This window comes from Poecilia reticulata, chromosome 13 (assembly GCF_904066995.2).
Source record: "Poecilia reticulata chromosome 13, P_reticulata-male-v2, whole genome shotgun sequence".
NCBI lineage: Eukaryota > Metazoa > Chordata > Actinopteri > Cyprinodontiformes > Poeciliidae > Poecilia > Poecilia reticulata.
The window spans coordinates 9,536,146-9,552,220 of NC_088842.1; the positions used below are offsets into that span (position 1 = coordinate 9,536,146).

At 38.7% G+C, this 16,075-nt stretch overlaps 1 protein-coding gene across 3 annotated transcripts in view; it reads left to right on the forward strand.

Annotated features, from left to right (window-relative positions):
* The first annotated feature begins 4,800 nt into the window (after positions 1–4,800).
* The window catches only part of dhx36 (DEAH (Asp-Glu-Ala-His) box polypeptide 36), a 34,579-nt gene continuing 23,304 nt past the window's right edge, over positions 4,801–16,075 (forward strand). Inside the window, exons 1-12 of one of the 3 annotated variants that reach the window (XM_008425855.3) lie at positions 4,801–5,064; positions 5,165–5,467; positions 6,379–6,527; positions 6,659–6,742; positions 6,876–7,080; positions 7,444–7,482; positions 7,661–7,831; positions 8,025–8,104; positions 12,443–12,517; positions 13,703–13,869; positions 13,961–14,042; positions 14,675–14,815. In XM_008425855.3, coding sequence (XP_008424077.2) covers positions 5,207–5,467; positions 6,379–6,527; positions 6,659–6,742; positions 6,876–7,080; positions 7,444–7,482; positions 7,661–7,831; positions 8,025–8,104; positions 12,443–12,517; positions 13,703–13,869; positions 13,961–14,042; positions 14,675–14,815 — 1,454 coding nt within the window. In that variant the 5' untranslated portion in view covers positions 4,801–5,064; positions 5,165–5,206. Of the gene's footprint in view, positions 5,468–6,378; positions 6,528–6,658; positions 6,743–6,875; positions 7,081–7,443; positions 7,483–7,660; positions 7,832–8,024; positions 8,105–12,442; positions 12,518–13,702; positions 13,870–13,960; positions 14,043–14,674; positions 14,816–16,075 lie in introns of all 3 variants that reach the window. The other 2 variants (XM_008425856.3, XM_008425854.3) reach the window with 2 other exon arrangements.

Genomic DNA, 16,075 nt, shown 5'->3' on the forward strand with positions numbered 1-16,075 from the left:
TTTAAGAAAAGGGTGTGTTATGTTTTCAGGTTGGTTTTGACTGTTTTTCTCCCCTTAATTGAAGCTGCAGTATGTAACGTTTATAGAACTATGTTGTTGGTTGTTTTTGTTTTACATATTTCTTTAAAATATTAACAGAGACAGATAATCTGTGAAAAAAACGAGGTCCTTTGCCTCCTTCCTGTGTGCCCTCTGCAGAAATACGCCACAAAACCAACCAATGAGAGCCAGGAGGAGGGTCTTAGAGCTGTCAGTCACTCTCATGTGTGTGCTGCAGCTGCTCTAAAGGCAGAGAAACCACTTGCCAGGGAAACTTCTTATCCATCGTCGTTGGTAGCCATGGTAATTCACTTCGGCCACACTAGGACCCTCCCCTGGCTCTGATTGGCTGTTTCTGTCAGAGCGGTGTATTTCTGCAGATGGCTGTAGGACCACAGAGAGGAACTCAATTACTTGTCTCTCATTCAGGACATTGTAACAGGTTAAATAAATATGATAAAGAAAATGATTTTTTTATATGTAAAAGTTACCTTCTGCAGCTTTAGTAGGATTATAATTGTGTTGTATTGGCTTGTCTTTGGTGATAACGTTTGTTTGATGATCTGAGATAAGAAAGAGAAAAATATCAGGGGAAATATATATATATATACATATATATACATTTTTTTCATGTGTCTGTATCAATTTTGCTGAAATAATTTGTGAAACATAAAATAGTTTATTTAACTAATCACAAGAAACCCCATAGATCATAATAAGCCATAACAAATTACTGCCTGAAATAAATCAGTTACCCGATAATTATGTCTCCCCGTAACTGAATTGTTTCCAGACATGATTTATTCAGGCCATTTCATCCACTGAGCAAGAAAAATCCAGATTTACAAATCAGGGCCTGAGCTGCTGAAGTTGATAACCGAGCTCACGCTCAGTTAAAGCTCAATACACTGGCTTTGTGATGGTTCCTTACAAAACGCCGTCCGAGGCAAACATTTCAAATGTGTAAGAGGAAAGTAATGGAGCTGCAGCGCAGCAGACCTGGAGTCTGAAAGGTGAGAGACCAAAACCAGTCAAGTTGAATTTCTTTCACCATGCTGTAATCTTTCAGGTCCAGGCAGGAGGTCATCTTGTAATGCTGCTGTGAGACGGATGAACCTTTTCACTGCGCTGCGAGTGTCGTCCGTTTGGATGAAACCAGATGTTTCCCCGTTTTGTTGTGGGTCGATTGCAGTTTGTAGCAGCACATATCACATATAATGTGATTCCATATATTTGAGTTGTGTTAGAGTAAAAGATGCTAGAAATGAAGAAATGCTAGCATCTCCTAATGCTACAAGAAATGTAGCATTAAGGAATGCTACGTTTTGAATTTCATGCCATTAAAAGGTTTTGATGTGCCACATTTTAACTGTAGCCCAGATAAATATGATTACAAATCAGAGGTGCACCAGTTTCATATGTATGTGTGATTCATTGAAATATAATTAGACACTATTACACTTTGCTTATTACATTGCTTATAAACAATGACATTTATGTATTTCAGTTTAAAAAAACAAAAAAAATCTATATGTACAATTCTAGTAATATATTTAATTTTAATGGAAATTATATTTAAAAAAAGTTAATTTTTTCATTTGAAAGATTTTTTTCAAAACATTACACCGATATACAAGAATCATGTTTTTAAAAATGTATTTATTTCCAGTTTTTAATATGTTCTAAGTACGTCCAATGGATAACATATTTAAAAAATGTTTTCTTTTTAATGCCATCTATTTAAAATACACTTATCTAGATTTTTATTTTATTTTTTTACCTGGGATGAATCGTATAAAATCTGCTTGTTTCATACTTTTGCATGTTTTTTTTTCAGCAGATTTAAGAAGACCGACTTTTGAAGAACAAAAGGCAACCAGAAGTGTCAAACAACCGCATCAGAATTGTGAAACTCATTTTGAAAGAAAGGTGAAACACGGTGGCAGTGGATCTCCTCTGAGATCAAGAAAAAACACCTGACCGTTCCTGTTTCACAGAAGGATTGAAAAGTCATTTTGGACTCATTGCATCTGAAGAGCATTGGGGTTTCTACAACTGTGTTTGTGTGAGAACATGCACAGACGAGACCAGCAGCATCTGGAAACTGTGGCATTTAAAGCACGTTTAAAGGTGACATGCATCAGCCGGGGACACGGAAACCACACAGAGAGAGAGAGACAGAGAGAGAGAGAGACAGAGAGAGAGACAGAGAGAGAGAGAGAGAGAGAAAGTGGGGGTTGGGGGTTAACTGTCTGCTGGTGGGATCGGACACGCCGAATTTAAAAGTAAAATCACACTGGGAAGAAATTTGGGAATTGAGAAAACTGAAAATTTATTTTAAAAACTAAATAAATAATGTCTGAAATGTTGACAAAAGCATTACTTTAAAACCTTTTATTTTAATTATTTTTAATAACACTAACCTCTGTAAGTAGCCCAACATCCAGTCCAGTCATTGAGGTTCTATTCAGTCACCATGTGGAGCATTTTTGTCTTTTTTTTTCCACAGGCAAAATTATTGTTCTGAGACGCCATTTGTCAAGTTAATGGAAGCCACTCTCCAAATGATGATGCCCCAACTCTGCTGGGACACTAGAAGCTGTGTCTATGTACCACTTAAGGGACACTAAGCCTTCATCATCTCCCTCAGACGTTTCGATGGCTCTATTTTTAAAACAGCTTGTTGGCTCTGGTCTTCCCGCAATATTAATCAGTGCTAATAGCTCTACAGTTCCAGTTACTTTCTCCTAAATGGTGATGCTTAAGGAGACAGGCAGCGTCTTCACAAACTCATGTTTGAAAATTCCAGCTTCACTGCTCTCCTCTGGACCTGACTGTGTTATTGGTGATGAAAAAGCTTTTTTTTTTTTTTTTTTAAAGAAGTTTCAAAGAATTGTGCATTAAGAAGTCAAAACAATAAAATAGGTCCCTGAAAGAGATCAATACAACAGACTGTAGACTGTGTATATAATATATATAATTCTTATCATTATTGGTACTAGTGATTTGATTAATAATAAGAAAAAGTGAGTGTTTTAAATGTCACTCTGACTTTATAATAGGGTCAAAACAATTCTTGTCGTTTTAACTGAATGAATCCCAGTTTTCCTTTTTTAAAGGTTGCTGTTTTGCATTTTCATTTCATAAATATTTGTCTTATTTAAAGTTCTGACATTCTACTTCTTTCTTCATTCTACTTCTTCATATTGCCAACCTGAGCCGCTGACCTCTGCAGCTCCTCCGAAGATGAAATGGCCTCATGTAAGTCGTTTGAAATTAAAAAATAACAAAGACGACAAAATAATTATTGGATCATTTAATGAATTGTGTTCATTTATTTATGTAATGTATCTTTTTTTCAACCTACCAAATGCTTGAAATTTGATAGCGCCACATATCGGTAGGGAAAACTAATTATCAGGTCGCCATTTTGAACTCGGCTCAGACATTCCCAGGCATCTAAGAGTCTTCCAGCGATCTTCGCTCTGTAAATAAGATCATAAACTTGAGTGCAATTGCCTGAATATATTAAGTGTAAAGTGCTTTAAGTGCTCTGTAAGATTAGAAAAACACCACGCAAGTGTGTTCGGTTTCCATTTCCATTTGTATGGAAGAAAAAGAGCAAATAAATTAGCCATTTCAGCGATATAAGTAGATTAGAGGAAGAAATTGTCATTGCAGGTTTTCCAGACCTTCCTAATGGGAGATGATGAGGCTTTTAGCATCTTCGTACATCTTCTTGCATTACAATTGCAAAAGTAAAAGAATCTTGGTTTAATTTTAGTTTTTCGTGATCCTGATGCACCCTGGCTCGTTTCAACAACATGACTGTGTTGCCCTGCGATGGATTAATAGCGACCCGATGAAATTCTGCGCTGCTCCTAAAAGTTCAGTGGTCTTACTTTGAGTTTTAACGAAACCTTAACCAAAGTCAACATATATATATTGGCTCATCTTTTTTCAGTTGAATGTACTTTAGAAAACCTCTGTTACTCGCTAAGGAATGAAAACGCATCCAACGTATTCAGATGACAATCACTCATTTAGGTTTGTTAATACAACACACATAACTTGAGAGTTTCCAGAATAGCACACTCATGCACAGGGCAGAGTAAAAGCTCTGCAAAACACAGTCCACACATCGTTTATACCCCAAGGACAAAGAGTCATAAACACTGGAGAGACAGCAAGGCTCCCTTTCAGGTGCAAAAAAACATTTCCAGGACAGCTAACCTTGGCTTTGTACATTAGACGGGTTCATATGGTGACTGGTCGTAAGCATTAAGGTAAAAAAAAAACCCATACAATTCTAGCATCGTGTTTTCTAAAATTCTCTGTGAAACGTTTCGATGTCCCCTGTGTTGTCTTATGGTGTCGTAGACTGCAATGATTTCCAGTGTAAGATAACTAGATTATAGGTTTGTTATTTGGTTAATATAAAACTGAGTTCATTTGGAAAGGGGTGGAATGTGGCACATTTTTATTTCAGACTAGACTAGAGTCTTAGAACTTTGTTAATCTGATGTCGTGTTATGTCTGGTTTAATCTTTAGGATATTTGTCTGGGCCAGTTACTGTTTTTCCCTGGAGAAATGACCTTCGTGGAACAAAGATCCAGAGAGTCTCACACACTTTGTTCCGCCTTTATTATTTTTTCCCCCTTACTGTTTATAAAAAAAAAATAAAATAAAAAACCGGATGTGTTTGCCTGCTAGCATAGCTCTCACTTTGAGCTATTCAACAGTGTATAATTTATGAGCTCTTAATATTTCGCGGAGCATATTATTAAACCTGACTGAGTGATTTTCACCTTGGTAGCATCCCTCCCCCCTCACAACATTTCAGAGGCGTGAGCGCTACGTCAACATGCAGCGGCTCTACACCGCATACGTCATATTTATGCGACACGCCGGACTGAAAACAGCAACTGCTGGCTGCTTTTGTACTTTGTTTGCTGCGTCTTGTTAATTTATCGAGTGAATGCGTTTTGGTACCTCTACCAGTTAGTGAACTGACAAAGATAGCGGTAGGTTTTTCTTTTTACAGTTTGTAAAATGCACCAATTCAGCCGGAGCTAGTTAATCCAAGCTGCGTTAACGTGCTCCTTCCTACATGTGTTGTGACAGTGACAGGTTTTACATTTAGTGCGTTTTCTTGCTCACGGCGGTATGAGTTATGGCTACGGCGGTGGAGGTGGAAGAAGAAGCAGAAAAGGAGGTAGAGAGTACAGGGATGGGAGCAGAGAGAGACTGGACAGAGGAGGAGGAGGAGGCGGCGGCGGCGGCGGTGGCGGTTCCGACCTCGACCAGGACCGAGGAGCAGGAGGAGGTCAGAGGGACCGCCCTCCTCCACACCTGAGGGGCCGGGAGATCGGTTTGTGGTACGCGCGGTATGGAGCCGTGAGGAGGAAACAAGCGGACCGTAGATCGGTATGAGCCTTGCTGGTTGACTCTCGGTCGCTGTAACTTTGGAAGAACAGGTTTTGGATTTGATCACAATGATTTGTGCATTTGTTTGCAGTTGCCTTTTATTTATAATAACTAGTACAACGTCACTGATGTAATCTGCTTTCCTTTTTTAAAAAAAAATATTGAGCTATGTAATGTTTTGTCCTACATCGATTTGACACAGCTTTGTGATCATTTGCCTAATGGTGTGCTAACCCCCTTTTGTTGCCTCAACAGCTGGGATGTAGACATTGGACACCAAAGGGTTTGATGTGTTTTCAGACTTGAAACCCTCACCATTTGGACGTTTTTTGAACTTGCTCAATTCATTAGGCTCGCCTGTTTCTCCCCACTTCTTTCACAGTAGCTTTTGGAACCAAATTCTTACTGCCTTATTTATTAAATCCGTTATCACGACAGGCCTAATTTCACTTCACTTTCTACTCCTTGATAAAGACGACTACACTACTGCCTTCAGCTCTGCTTCTAAACGCCCCACAGTACAAATACCACGTGACCAACTCCCTCTCCTCTCCCTTCAGAAACAAATGGCAACAAGATGCAAATATATATCGGTTGTGAATATCGGCCCAGTTTTATTTATCGGCCTATACAATGACACATTTTGTCCAATACCAATGTTGGTCCCGTCTCTAAAACTTTCCTTTCCTGTGAACTGGATGTGCTTAGTAGGTTGGTGAAACACAACTATTGTGTAATGTATTTGTTCCAAGCTAGAATGCTCTGCCCGACTGGTGCTGTGATTAGTTAGAAAAGTCAAGTAGAACCTTTTAGCGATAGTGCAGTAGCAAGAGTACATATGTATGTATATATACATATATATATATATATATATATATTTTTTTTTTCCCCCTTTCTTCATATGTGTGCAGCGGGCCGTGGTCCATATGGACGAGGCCAGAGAGGAACACATCACCAAGCTCCTTAACTCTGTCCAGAGTGACCCAACAAGAGACAGCAGGGGCGCACAGTCCTCAGCGTCTGACGCCTGGCGGACAGCAGCCAGCAGCAGCGGCCACTGGTGAGAGCTGCCAGTGACATCCGCTGTGCACTCGCTCACTGCCGAGCTTACGATGTAAAAGGATGCATGAAGTCAGATTATTTGAGTGTTTGTAGCTGATGTTGTGTCTTATTACCATGTTGTGAAATCAGTTACTTTGATGGGGATATCCCTGAAGAAGAGAAGCAGAAGTTGGAGGAAGAGGAACAGAAGAAAACAAGCCGCACATCTCAACGGTATGTTATGTTGTCATATTTAAATTAAAATAAACCTTTGAAAGTCATTTTTTGCCAATCGTGTAAAAAGAATAACTAAACTATAACCCTTGTCATCCTAATGTGTGTGTTATTTAATGGGTTTTTTTTTCAGTGGCTCCTCTACAGCAGCTAAAGATGAACCTCCAGACAACTGGGATGAAGATGATGAGGACGACGTGGAGAAAGAAAAACCGATGAGCGAAGACAAGGATCTGGAGTTCTTATTTCAGGAAGTAGTCAGTGACACATCAGTGGATGAGGACTTGAAAAGAGATTTGCAAAGCAAAAAAACTGATCGAAATTACAAAGAAATGTTGGTAAGTCTGTAAATATAAAATTTAAATTTGCTGTCAACAAAATGTCCAATAAATTCTTTTTTTGTCTTCAAAGTACAATATATTAGTATAGAGAAATTTTCTACAGATAACTTGGTATAGATTTTCACCAACATTGTGTGAGCAGGATGTTAAAATTTCAGGCTTAAAAGTTTAATTTTCAAGTGCAAAATAGGACATGCATTGTTGACAAAACGGTACTGCTGAATTTTGCTGCATGAAGTGATGAGGCTGGAGTTGAAAGCCGAATATGTAAAGTGTGAATTGTTAATGTTTAAATTAAATTTGATGATTTTGAAATTGTACAAAGAAATAAAAACCTGCTCTTCATCTTTTCATCTCTAGAAATTCAGGGAAAAACTACCATCATTTGGAAAGAAAGAGGCAAGTACTGCTGCTTTACCTTCCTTTTAAGCAGTTGCTTTCCAACTCACCATTAAAAACATGTTGCATAGAAAAAACATACATATTTCTTTCTTTCTTTGTTTTGTTTTTTTTCTTTTTTTCACAATCTCTTACTTTCGTCCCTTCCGTCTCCCCGCATCTCTGATTTTGTCCACAGGATCTGGTGCGGCTCATCAACTCCAACCGCGTCTTGGTGGTCAGCGGGGAGACGGGGTGCGGAAAGACCACTCAGGTCACCCAGTTCATCCTGGACGACCACATCAGCAGAGGCCGGGGCTCGACGTGCCGCGTGGTCTGCACGCAGCCCCGCCGCATCAGCGCCATCTCTGTAGGTTTTCTGCAGCCCTGCATGCGTTGACTCACGTTCTGGTTTGTCTACTAATGAGGAATGTCGTTGCGACGCAAAATTCGGTTTGCTAAATTTCATGCATGACTTGTCCTGATAAAACAGGTTGTTGTTTTTTTCTTTTAATGCTGGCTCTTTTCTTCAGTGGAATTGTGTGTGTGTGTTTTCCTCTCAGGTAGCAGAGCGTGTAGCTGCAGAGAGAGCAGAAAGTGTAGGAAATGGAAATTCCTGTGGTTACCAAATACGCCTGCAGAGGTAAGATTTTTCTACCTAATGACTGCTGATGCATGAAATGGAGGTAATGGATTTGACTTTAAAAAGCTTGCTGTGTATTTAACTGTCAGAAAACACAGTTTTTATGTCCTCTGATTATGTGATTCTTAACCTGTTCCCGATTTAAACTTCATGCCAGCTTCAGTTATCAGAGCAAAGCCAATCATGACTTCATAAACGGACAATTATTTTAATCCGCAGCATAAACCTTATGCCTAAATTACAGATAAATCTAAGATAAATATTCAGCTCATTGGAACCAGATGTTCAAGCTGAGCTGCATCGTCTGGTGGTTTTTAAAAATACACCAAAATATAAATATAGTGGGATTGTGTTTCTTTCGGTCGTCGATTTTTCAATTAGAGTCAAATGCCTTAAAGATAATTGGACACTGCATCAAAGTGCAGACAGACAGTAACTTAAATGCGCCCTAGGAGTTATTAATAATGTCGTTAGTGTATCTAAATGAATACTTTTAAGTCAGGCATCTGATCTGATCCGAACAGAGCGGTGCTCATCTAGCTGAAAAACAAAACAACAAAAGCCAGAGAATAATACTTATAATGATAATAATAAAAATCGATTTAAGAACTGAAGACAGGTTTTATGAAGGTCTGGCTTAGCATCAAAGAAAGACGTCAAGCCTTTCATCTGAGGCTTTATTGCTTGCTGAGGATTCTCAGCAGCATATTGCAGGTGAATGCTGATTGAAGCAAAAACAAATTGATAAATCTCAGGAGAAAACGGTTTTATCTGGCGTGAGTCAGGATACAGAAACTTGAGCTTTCTAAAATAAATGATACATAATTGTCTTTTTTTTTTTCCTTGCACCTGAATATGTAGTTGTGATTCATCCACTTTTCTTATAAAATGACTTTAAATCTGTACCACCACCAAGCTTAAATTCTAGGTGAATTTAAAACAACGTTCTTTAGAGATACATTTGTGTAGCTGCTGCTGCGCTTTGACTGCTCATTGATGTGGTCTCACAGAGCACAGCGGTGAACAGTGTGATACTGCTTTGTTAAACCTCTAATGATGCACCAGGTTTACTTAGAAAAAAACAAAAAATCAAAGAAAAGCTGACATGAAAACTTTACAGACTTGCTCCTTTTATTCCCTCATTGTGTAATCTAGTTCTGTTGCCAGAACCAGAATCTTGCTGCATTTAAAGCCATTTGCAGAAGTAGACTGTGCTGCAAACGGACTGCTCATTGTTTTTATTTTTTATTATGTTGTGTTTTAATGTACAGCACGTTGTATCAGCTGTGGTTGTTTTAAAGTGCTTTATAAATAAAGTTGGTTTGAGACAGAGACTGCGGCGGCAGCGTGTCGGTTGGTCTGTGTTACCCAGAAAGCAGTTGGGCACAATATCGCAACACCAACACCGTGAGTGAAACAATGACTGGGGCAGCCTAATAGATAAAGCACTCGGGGACCACTTCTTTACAAATGTGGATGTGTAATAATAGAGTATGGCACAAATTGGCAACCCAAACTGAAGCGTCTATTCTATGCGCCTTATAATACAGTGCTCCTTATATATGAAAAAAGTTTTAAAATGGGCCATTCATTGAAGATGCGTCTTATAATCCGGTGCGCCTTATAGTGCGGAAAATATGGTACATAGAATGGAGAGACTGAATGTCTGCTATTTTCTAATCAGCTGACATTTATTTTCATCTTTGGAATTTCTCGGAGACGTGCAAATTTGCTTACAGCTACATTACAACATTGTTAAATTTCAACATATTGTGAAGTCGAAGCAAACTTGCAGCCAGACTTATTTGTATGTTGTAATACAATTAAGAAGACATGAAAATGAATTTTCACAGATGACACCCCCTGTCTAATCCGACTGAGTTTTAGCTAACTTGCAAAAATGAGTAAGTAAAGAGTTTACATCTGTAAACACAGCTAAAGCAAGTTCTACATAGTTTTCTACTATCCTTGAAAAGTCTTAAATTCATGTATCTAAAATTAAGGCCATAAAATGTCTTTAAATTCATAAAAAAAAAAAAAAAAGCATGTTGGCCTTAAATTTGTTAATCACAGGTATTAAATTTGGGCCTGGTAGGACTATTTAATCTTGTTAATCAAGATATATGTAGTTTTCTGTCAGGCCAAAGCTTGAGTTGCTGCAGGCATCTTCACTGCATTCAGTGTTGGTTGATGCTACCGCTAACTAGCTACTTGTACTTACCTTGCTACAAGCTAGTCAGCTTTTTAGCGTCTATCATGAGTAAGTGCAAGTTTGTCACCGTTTGGCTGGACGATGTTCGTTTTCTTGATTACAGCGGAGCATGTTCCCCCAGCCATTCCCTATATTTACAGTTTTTATTTATTTTATTGTGTTAAATCTTACATTTAATTCAAGGTGGCATTGGAGAAGTCTTAAAAAGTCTTAATTTTGACTTGCTAAAAACCTGCAGAAACCCTGCAGAAGCACATCGAGAATTTCAAAAACTGTCATTTTCCTTTTTCGCTGATTAGCTTTGCACCACACCGTGCTTGCCTGTCGTAAAATTGCAAACCTGTTAAAAAGTTTTGTCCGTGCAGTGTGACAGAATGTGAAAAAGCCCAAATATTTTAGAAAGGAGCCGCACAAACCAGAATGCCATGAATAATACCCAAGTAACAGGTCTGTCATTGACAGCTGACGCCACTTCTCTTTCTGTTTTATGAAAGGAATATTGTTGCATTTAAATCCCGTTGAAAAAGAGCAAACAATGTAACTAATGGGGTAGCTAATGAGGTAGCACGGAGCGACATTAACATCCACAAACAAGGTCTGGCTCACTCGGAAATAAAAGGTGACTGGACTGTCTCAGTCTCTGTTGAGGTTGAGTTGCCGACCAGGAAAAGTAGACTTGTGTTTGGAGGATGAGGCGGCTCATTGTTTGCAGTGTGAACAACGAGACGACCTCACAGCAGACCTGTTACAGGGCAGCGCTGTGCTGTAGAAATGAATTTGTGGCGCCGCGCAGAGCTCTAAGTGTCGAGGCTGTTAGAAGCACAGCCGCTTTTATTTCCCCTGCAGCGTTTCTGCTGCCTATTAGGACCTTCTAAATGCTAAATAGTCTGCCGTGTGTCTGAATGGGGAGAAATCTCGCCATGCCCCTGTTCCCGTTTGTGCATATTTTTTTAAATTATTTATTTATTTATTTTTTTAAACTTCCACGTCTTTTTGGCTCACTGCCTCGGTTGTTTTCGTTCTGTTCTGATCCTGCGAATATGCGATTCTTTCCTGAGCTCAAGGTTATTGCTTCAGTGTTACTTTTTCCTAGATAATTGTCAAAAATCTTTTTTTTTTTGTTGCTTTTTAAATGTCACACTTGAATTAATTATACAACGAAGCTGTCAGTGAAGTTCAGCTGCCGAGGAGATGCAGTTGGCGGTTTTGTTTCAAGAGACAAAATGAATCAGAACTCCTTGTGCCGTTTGAAGGATAAACTTTTAAACAATGAGAAACATCCTGGTGAAATTATGAAATCAAACCAGTGTGAATAATTAGCATTGCCTTTCCTCATCCCAGTTCAAGTTCCCTTTAGAGCTCATGTCACGAAGTAAATTATTAATCTAGTTAAAACTATTTCAACCTTTTCCTTTTTTCTCAACAAGGTTAAAAAATATTACCACCAGGAGAGAGAGAAACAGTTTTTTCTCTTCAACACTGATAAACAAAAGGAGAAAATCAGTAATGTTAAATTGTATCTCTTAAAAATTCGACTAAAAAGAAAAGTATCACGGTTTCCTGGCTGAAGCCGCAGACCACCCAAACAGAGTCTCAATGGGAGAATAGGGCGGGGGAAGTGTATTATATGGAGCAAAAAAAAAAAAAAGAAGCAAAACCACAGGTGAAAGTGACATATTTAAAGAAATAAAAATAGTTCCCCATTCAAACATTTATTTCAAACTCCAACTGAGTTTGTATAAATTGCGTTTGCTGTGCTGGAGGAAATATTCCTCTATATTTTTCACTCTTTTTAACTGCGGACAAACAAAACCCTACATGGAGCGTTGGGGTCCGAGTGGCTCTATATGCATTATAACAATTATGTATAATGTTTGTTCTGTCAATTTTGAATAAATAAATCTATAAAACCCCTTTGCCACATGTTGTGGTTTGCAGTTACCCAACCTGTGACATTTCATGGAACAACAAACTCAACTTTATGCGACAGGACTCGCGTTTCACTGGAGGAAGTGGTATTAGAGAAATATCCGTTTTGTCTCCTCTCTGCACTCTCCCTAATTTGTGTCATCTGGAAAACGTAAAGCCTTTCTTCTGTCTCATCTTTTCCTCCTCACATTTCACAGCCGGTTACCACGGAGACAAGGTTCAATACTGTACTGTACAACAGGAATTATTCTTCAGTGGCTCCGCTCTGATTCGTAAGTCTGATCCCATCTTTCAGTTTCTCACCGTCACCATCCGCTCCGAGCTCCTGCTTGCCGCAAATCCTTTCTTTGTCTTGATTTTATATATATATAGATATATATATATAATTTTTATCTGCCAAAGTCATTAGCATGAGTCTCCATACTGACAGGGAAATAAAGACGCATGTACACACACTGAGATCTTCTGTTGACTCGTCCCTCTCTGCTCTTCGTTACATTCTGAGCCGCTTAGATTAACAAGAGGGTCTTAGTGAAATGCCAACTTTTTCTTGATGTTCAACTTTAGTGAATAATTTGAAGACTTTAATTGAGAGACCAAAACATTTGATGAACAATTTCTCTCGCTTAATCTGTGGATTGCATATGCAGAAAGAAAAACTTAGAACTGCAGCAAATCCCGTTCGTACAGATGCTTGAAATCCTTGAGTTTAAATGAGGTGTTTTCAAAGTTTGGAAAGTGCTAGATATTCAAGCTGAACAGTTTTTAATAATTTAACGCTTGATTGCGCTTCTTCACAGTTGAGACCAGATATTTTGACATGCCCAATAAAACGACAAACATATATATTTTTTTCTCACTGTCTGAATTTCTGGTTATAGATCAGATACAATTACCAAGATTATTTCTATTTACTAATTGCCAGAAAACAATCTCATTTTTTTTTAGCCATTTCTTTTTTTTGTAGCTTTCTTTGCATGGTGTGTTCAATTGTTTAATTTGAGCAGGACAATTATTGACATTAACACAATTTCTTTCAATATATTTATTATTCCTAACGTCTCGATGAGATCTGCGTAATTTAAATAAAATTCTGCTCATATCTAATATGTCGAAACATAAAAATGTCTCATATTTTAGTTTACCTTGTCCCTGCTGAAGAATGTAAAATACCATAGCAGGACGTTATGAATAAGAGTAATAAATTATATCACACAAAAATGAGTTGAAACTGTCTCTTTTTAGTTAATTTGTATTGTTTTGTATTGTTTTAATCTCCAAAGTGTGGTCCTGGAAAAGTTTGAAAACTTACCTTGAAAAAGCTTGAAAAGTGTTTGAATTTTCCTGTGGGGGAATATGTACAAACCCTGACGGAAGGCTGAGGATAATCCTTACAGATTAGCCCGTCCCTCCACCTAAAAATCAAACTCCTAATCTAATCTCCCATGTTTTCTTAGGTTGTTATCCAGTGTCAGTCACCTTGTGCTGGACGAGATCCACGAGAGAAACCTTCAGTCAGACGTTTTGCTCGTCATCGTGAAGGAATTGCTCAACCTCCGAGATGATCTCAAGGTCATCCTGATGAGTGCCACCCTCAACGCAGAAAAGTTCTCTAAATATTTTGGTACGACGCCTCTAATCTACGCAGTGTTGTGTTGCACAGAAACAATTATCCTCACCTCTTTTCCCTTTTTTAAATTTTTTTTATTTTAAAGATAAATGTCCAATGATCCACATCCCTGGGTTGGCCTTCCCAGTGGAAGAGTTCCTACTGGAAGACATCATTGAGATGACCAGGTATTATTGCGAAACACCCAAATTATTGCAATATTCTAGTAATATTTTTAAAATGTTTTATTTTCACATCTGTGTTTTAAAGAATCTGTAGTCACTGGCTGAGTTTCCATTACAAATGTGTGCAAAAAATGTGGCAATATTCTGCTAATGTTGGAAAAAAACTCACACACAATTTCATCAAAAAAACTTATGCCGCACCTTGATTCTACAACTACTTCCTGTCACCTTCTTCTTCATGATTTGCGCCACTGGCGCAACCACTGTCTGGTTGTTAATGGTGTGATTCGTGATGCGAGAAAAGTTTTCCTTTGCAGTTGTGCAAAATAAACCAATTTTGATACAGCTGAAAAATAACACCTCATCCTAGTGTCAAAACTTGTGCTACAACATGCCGCTCTGTGGCTGGAAAATGCATACTACCGCCCCTTTAAAGCATGCCCAGGCTCAACAGAGCAGCTTTGACTTCCTAGGCAGTCAAACACTTCCTTAGACATACGTGGGGCTTCAGTGTTTCGTTTCAGCATCACAGCTTGCGATTCTGTTCCACCTGTCCGAAACGGATTGATACAAATGCATCCAGTCGTAAACGTCCACTTTGTGTGCTCTAACGGGACGATTTGTCTCTCTGCCAGATATCGTCCGCAGAATCAGGACCGTCGGCCTGCGTGGAAGAGACGCTTTTGGCAGGGCCACCAATCCAGATCGGAGAAGGAGGAGAAGGAGGAGGAGTATAAGGAGAGCTGGCCATGTTACGCACGAACTCTGCAGGGCAGGTGAGTTATTTTGTTGAAACCAGGCGTTTCAACTGTAGCCGCTTCATTACCCAGTATGGCTATTGACAGCTTTTATTTCATTAATAAAATTATGATTATCTCTGACAGACTTTTTCTCTCATTACTGTCGCATTTGGCAAATAGAAATAATTTAGGTAATTCTAACTCACCTAAAACAAGAGAGCATTGCTCAGATTTAACTTCACACAGTGAGGGAAAAAATATATATACAAGTCTTTTGGTTCTGTGTATGTAAACCTCTGTTTTCAGCTGTGTGTTTCTTTGGGTATAATAAAGCGGCTGTGTTGGAGCCGTTCATGAACAAATAGTTTCCCGACAGTTGGAGGGCAATACCTTTTCTTTACCTTCATTATAATTGCTCGGTCTCCAGTGAAGAGACTGTCAGCATAATTGCTTGCGCGACACTTTGCCCTTTGAAAGTTGATTTAAAAAAAAACAGCCTTGTCTTGCCTGAGGCTTTGGTACATGGAGATGTAGCTCATTTCCTACACAGTAGCTCTATTGTGCCCTTATTGTACTGTCTGGATTTTGTTTAGTTTGGATTAAAGAGACAAATGTAAGATCAGCCTCTACTCTGCAGAAGTTGATTTTTAATTTTTGTTTTTCAGATATAAGTTAAAGGATTTTTTGTATCTTTTTTTTGTTTTGTGAACAAAGACATTCAGTTGTAACTGGAAGAGAAGCATGAGGTTAAATCAGTCTGATTACATCTAAAAGTCTGAGGAGGCGTCTCGTCTTTGTGCTGAATGTTGGCAGGAAGTGTTGAGCAGCAACACACCGTCCATCTGTCCGTTTTCCTAACCTGCTGAGTCCTGTTTAGGGTTCAGGCTGGTGACCTCTGGGTCTATAGGTGAGAGCCAGAAAAGGTCACCAGCCCCTCAGAGTCAACGGTACAACCGGGGTTTAAAATGGTTTCAGATTACACACGTACAGGAAATCTGACTGTGAAGAGCAGTTCTGTTGCTTCGTTGTTGTTTCAGTTTTTGTTTGCTCTGTACTCGGGGTTTGAAATCCTTGAAAATGCTTGAATTTCAATTGTCTGTCTTCAAAGTTTGGGACAGCCAATGATTTCTGTATGAACTCCTTGAAAGTGCTTGATATGCAAACTGCACAGCTTTGTAATGCAGAGCAATCCAACGCGTGATTAAAAGCCTACAATTCGAGAAACATAATTAATTAAATTTTAATGCACCCAAATAAAAAGACACATTTTTTTTCACACAGTCTGAAGTGAAATCA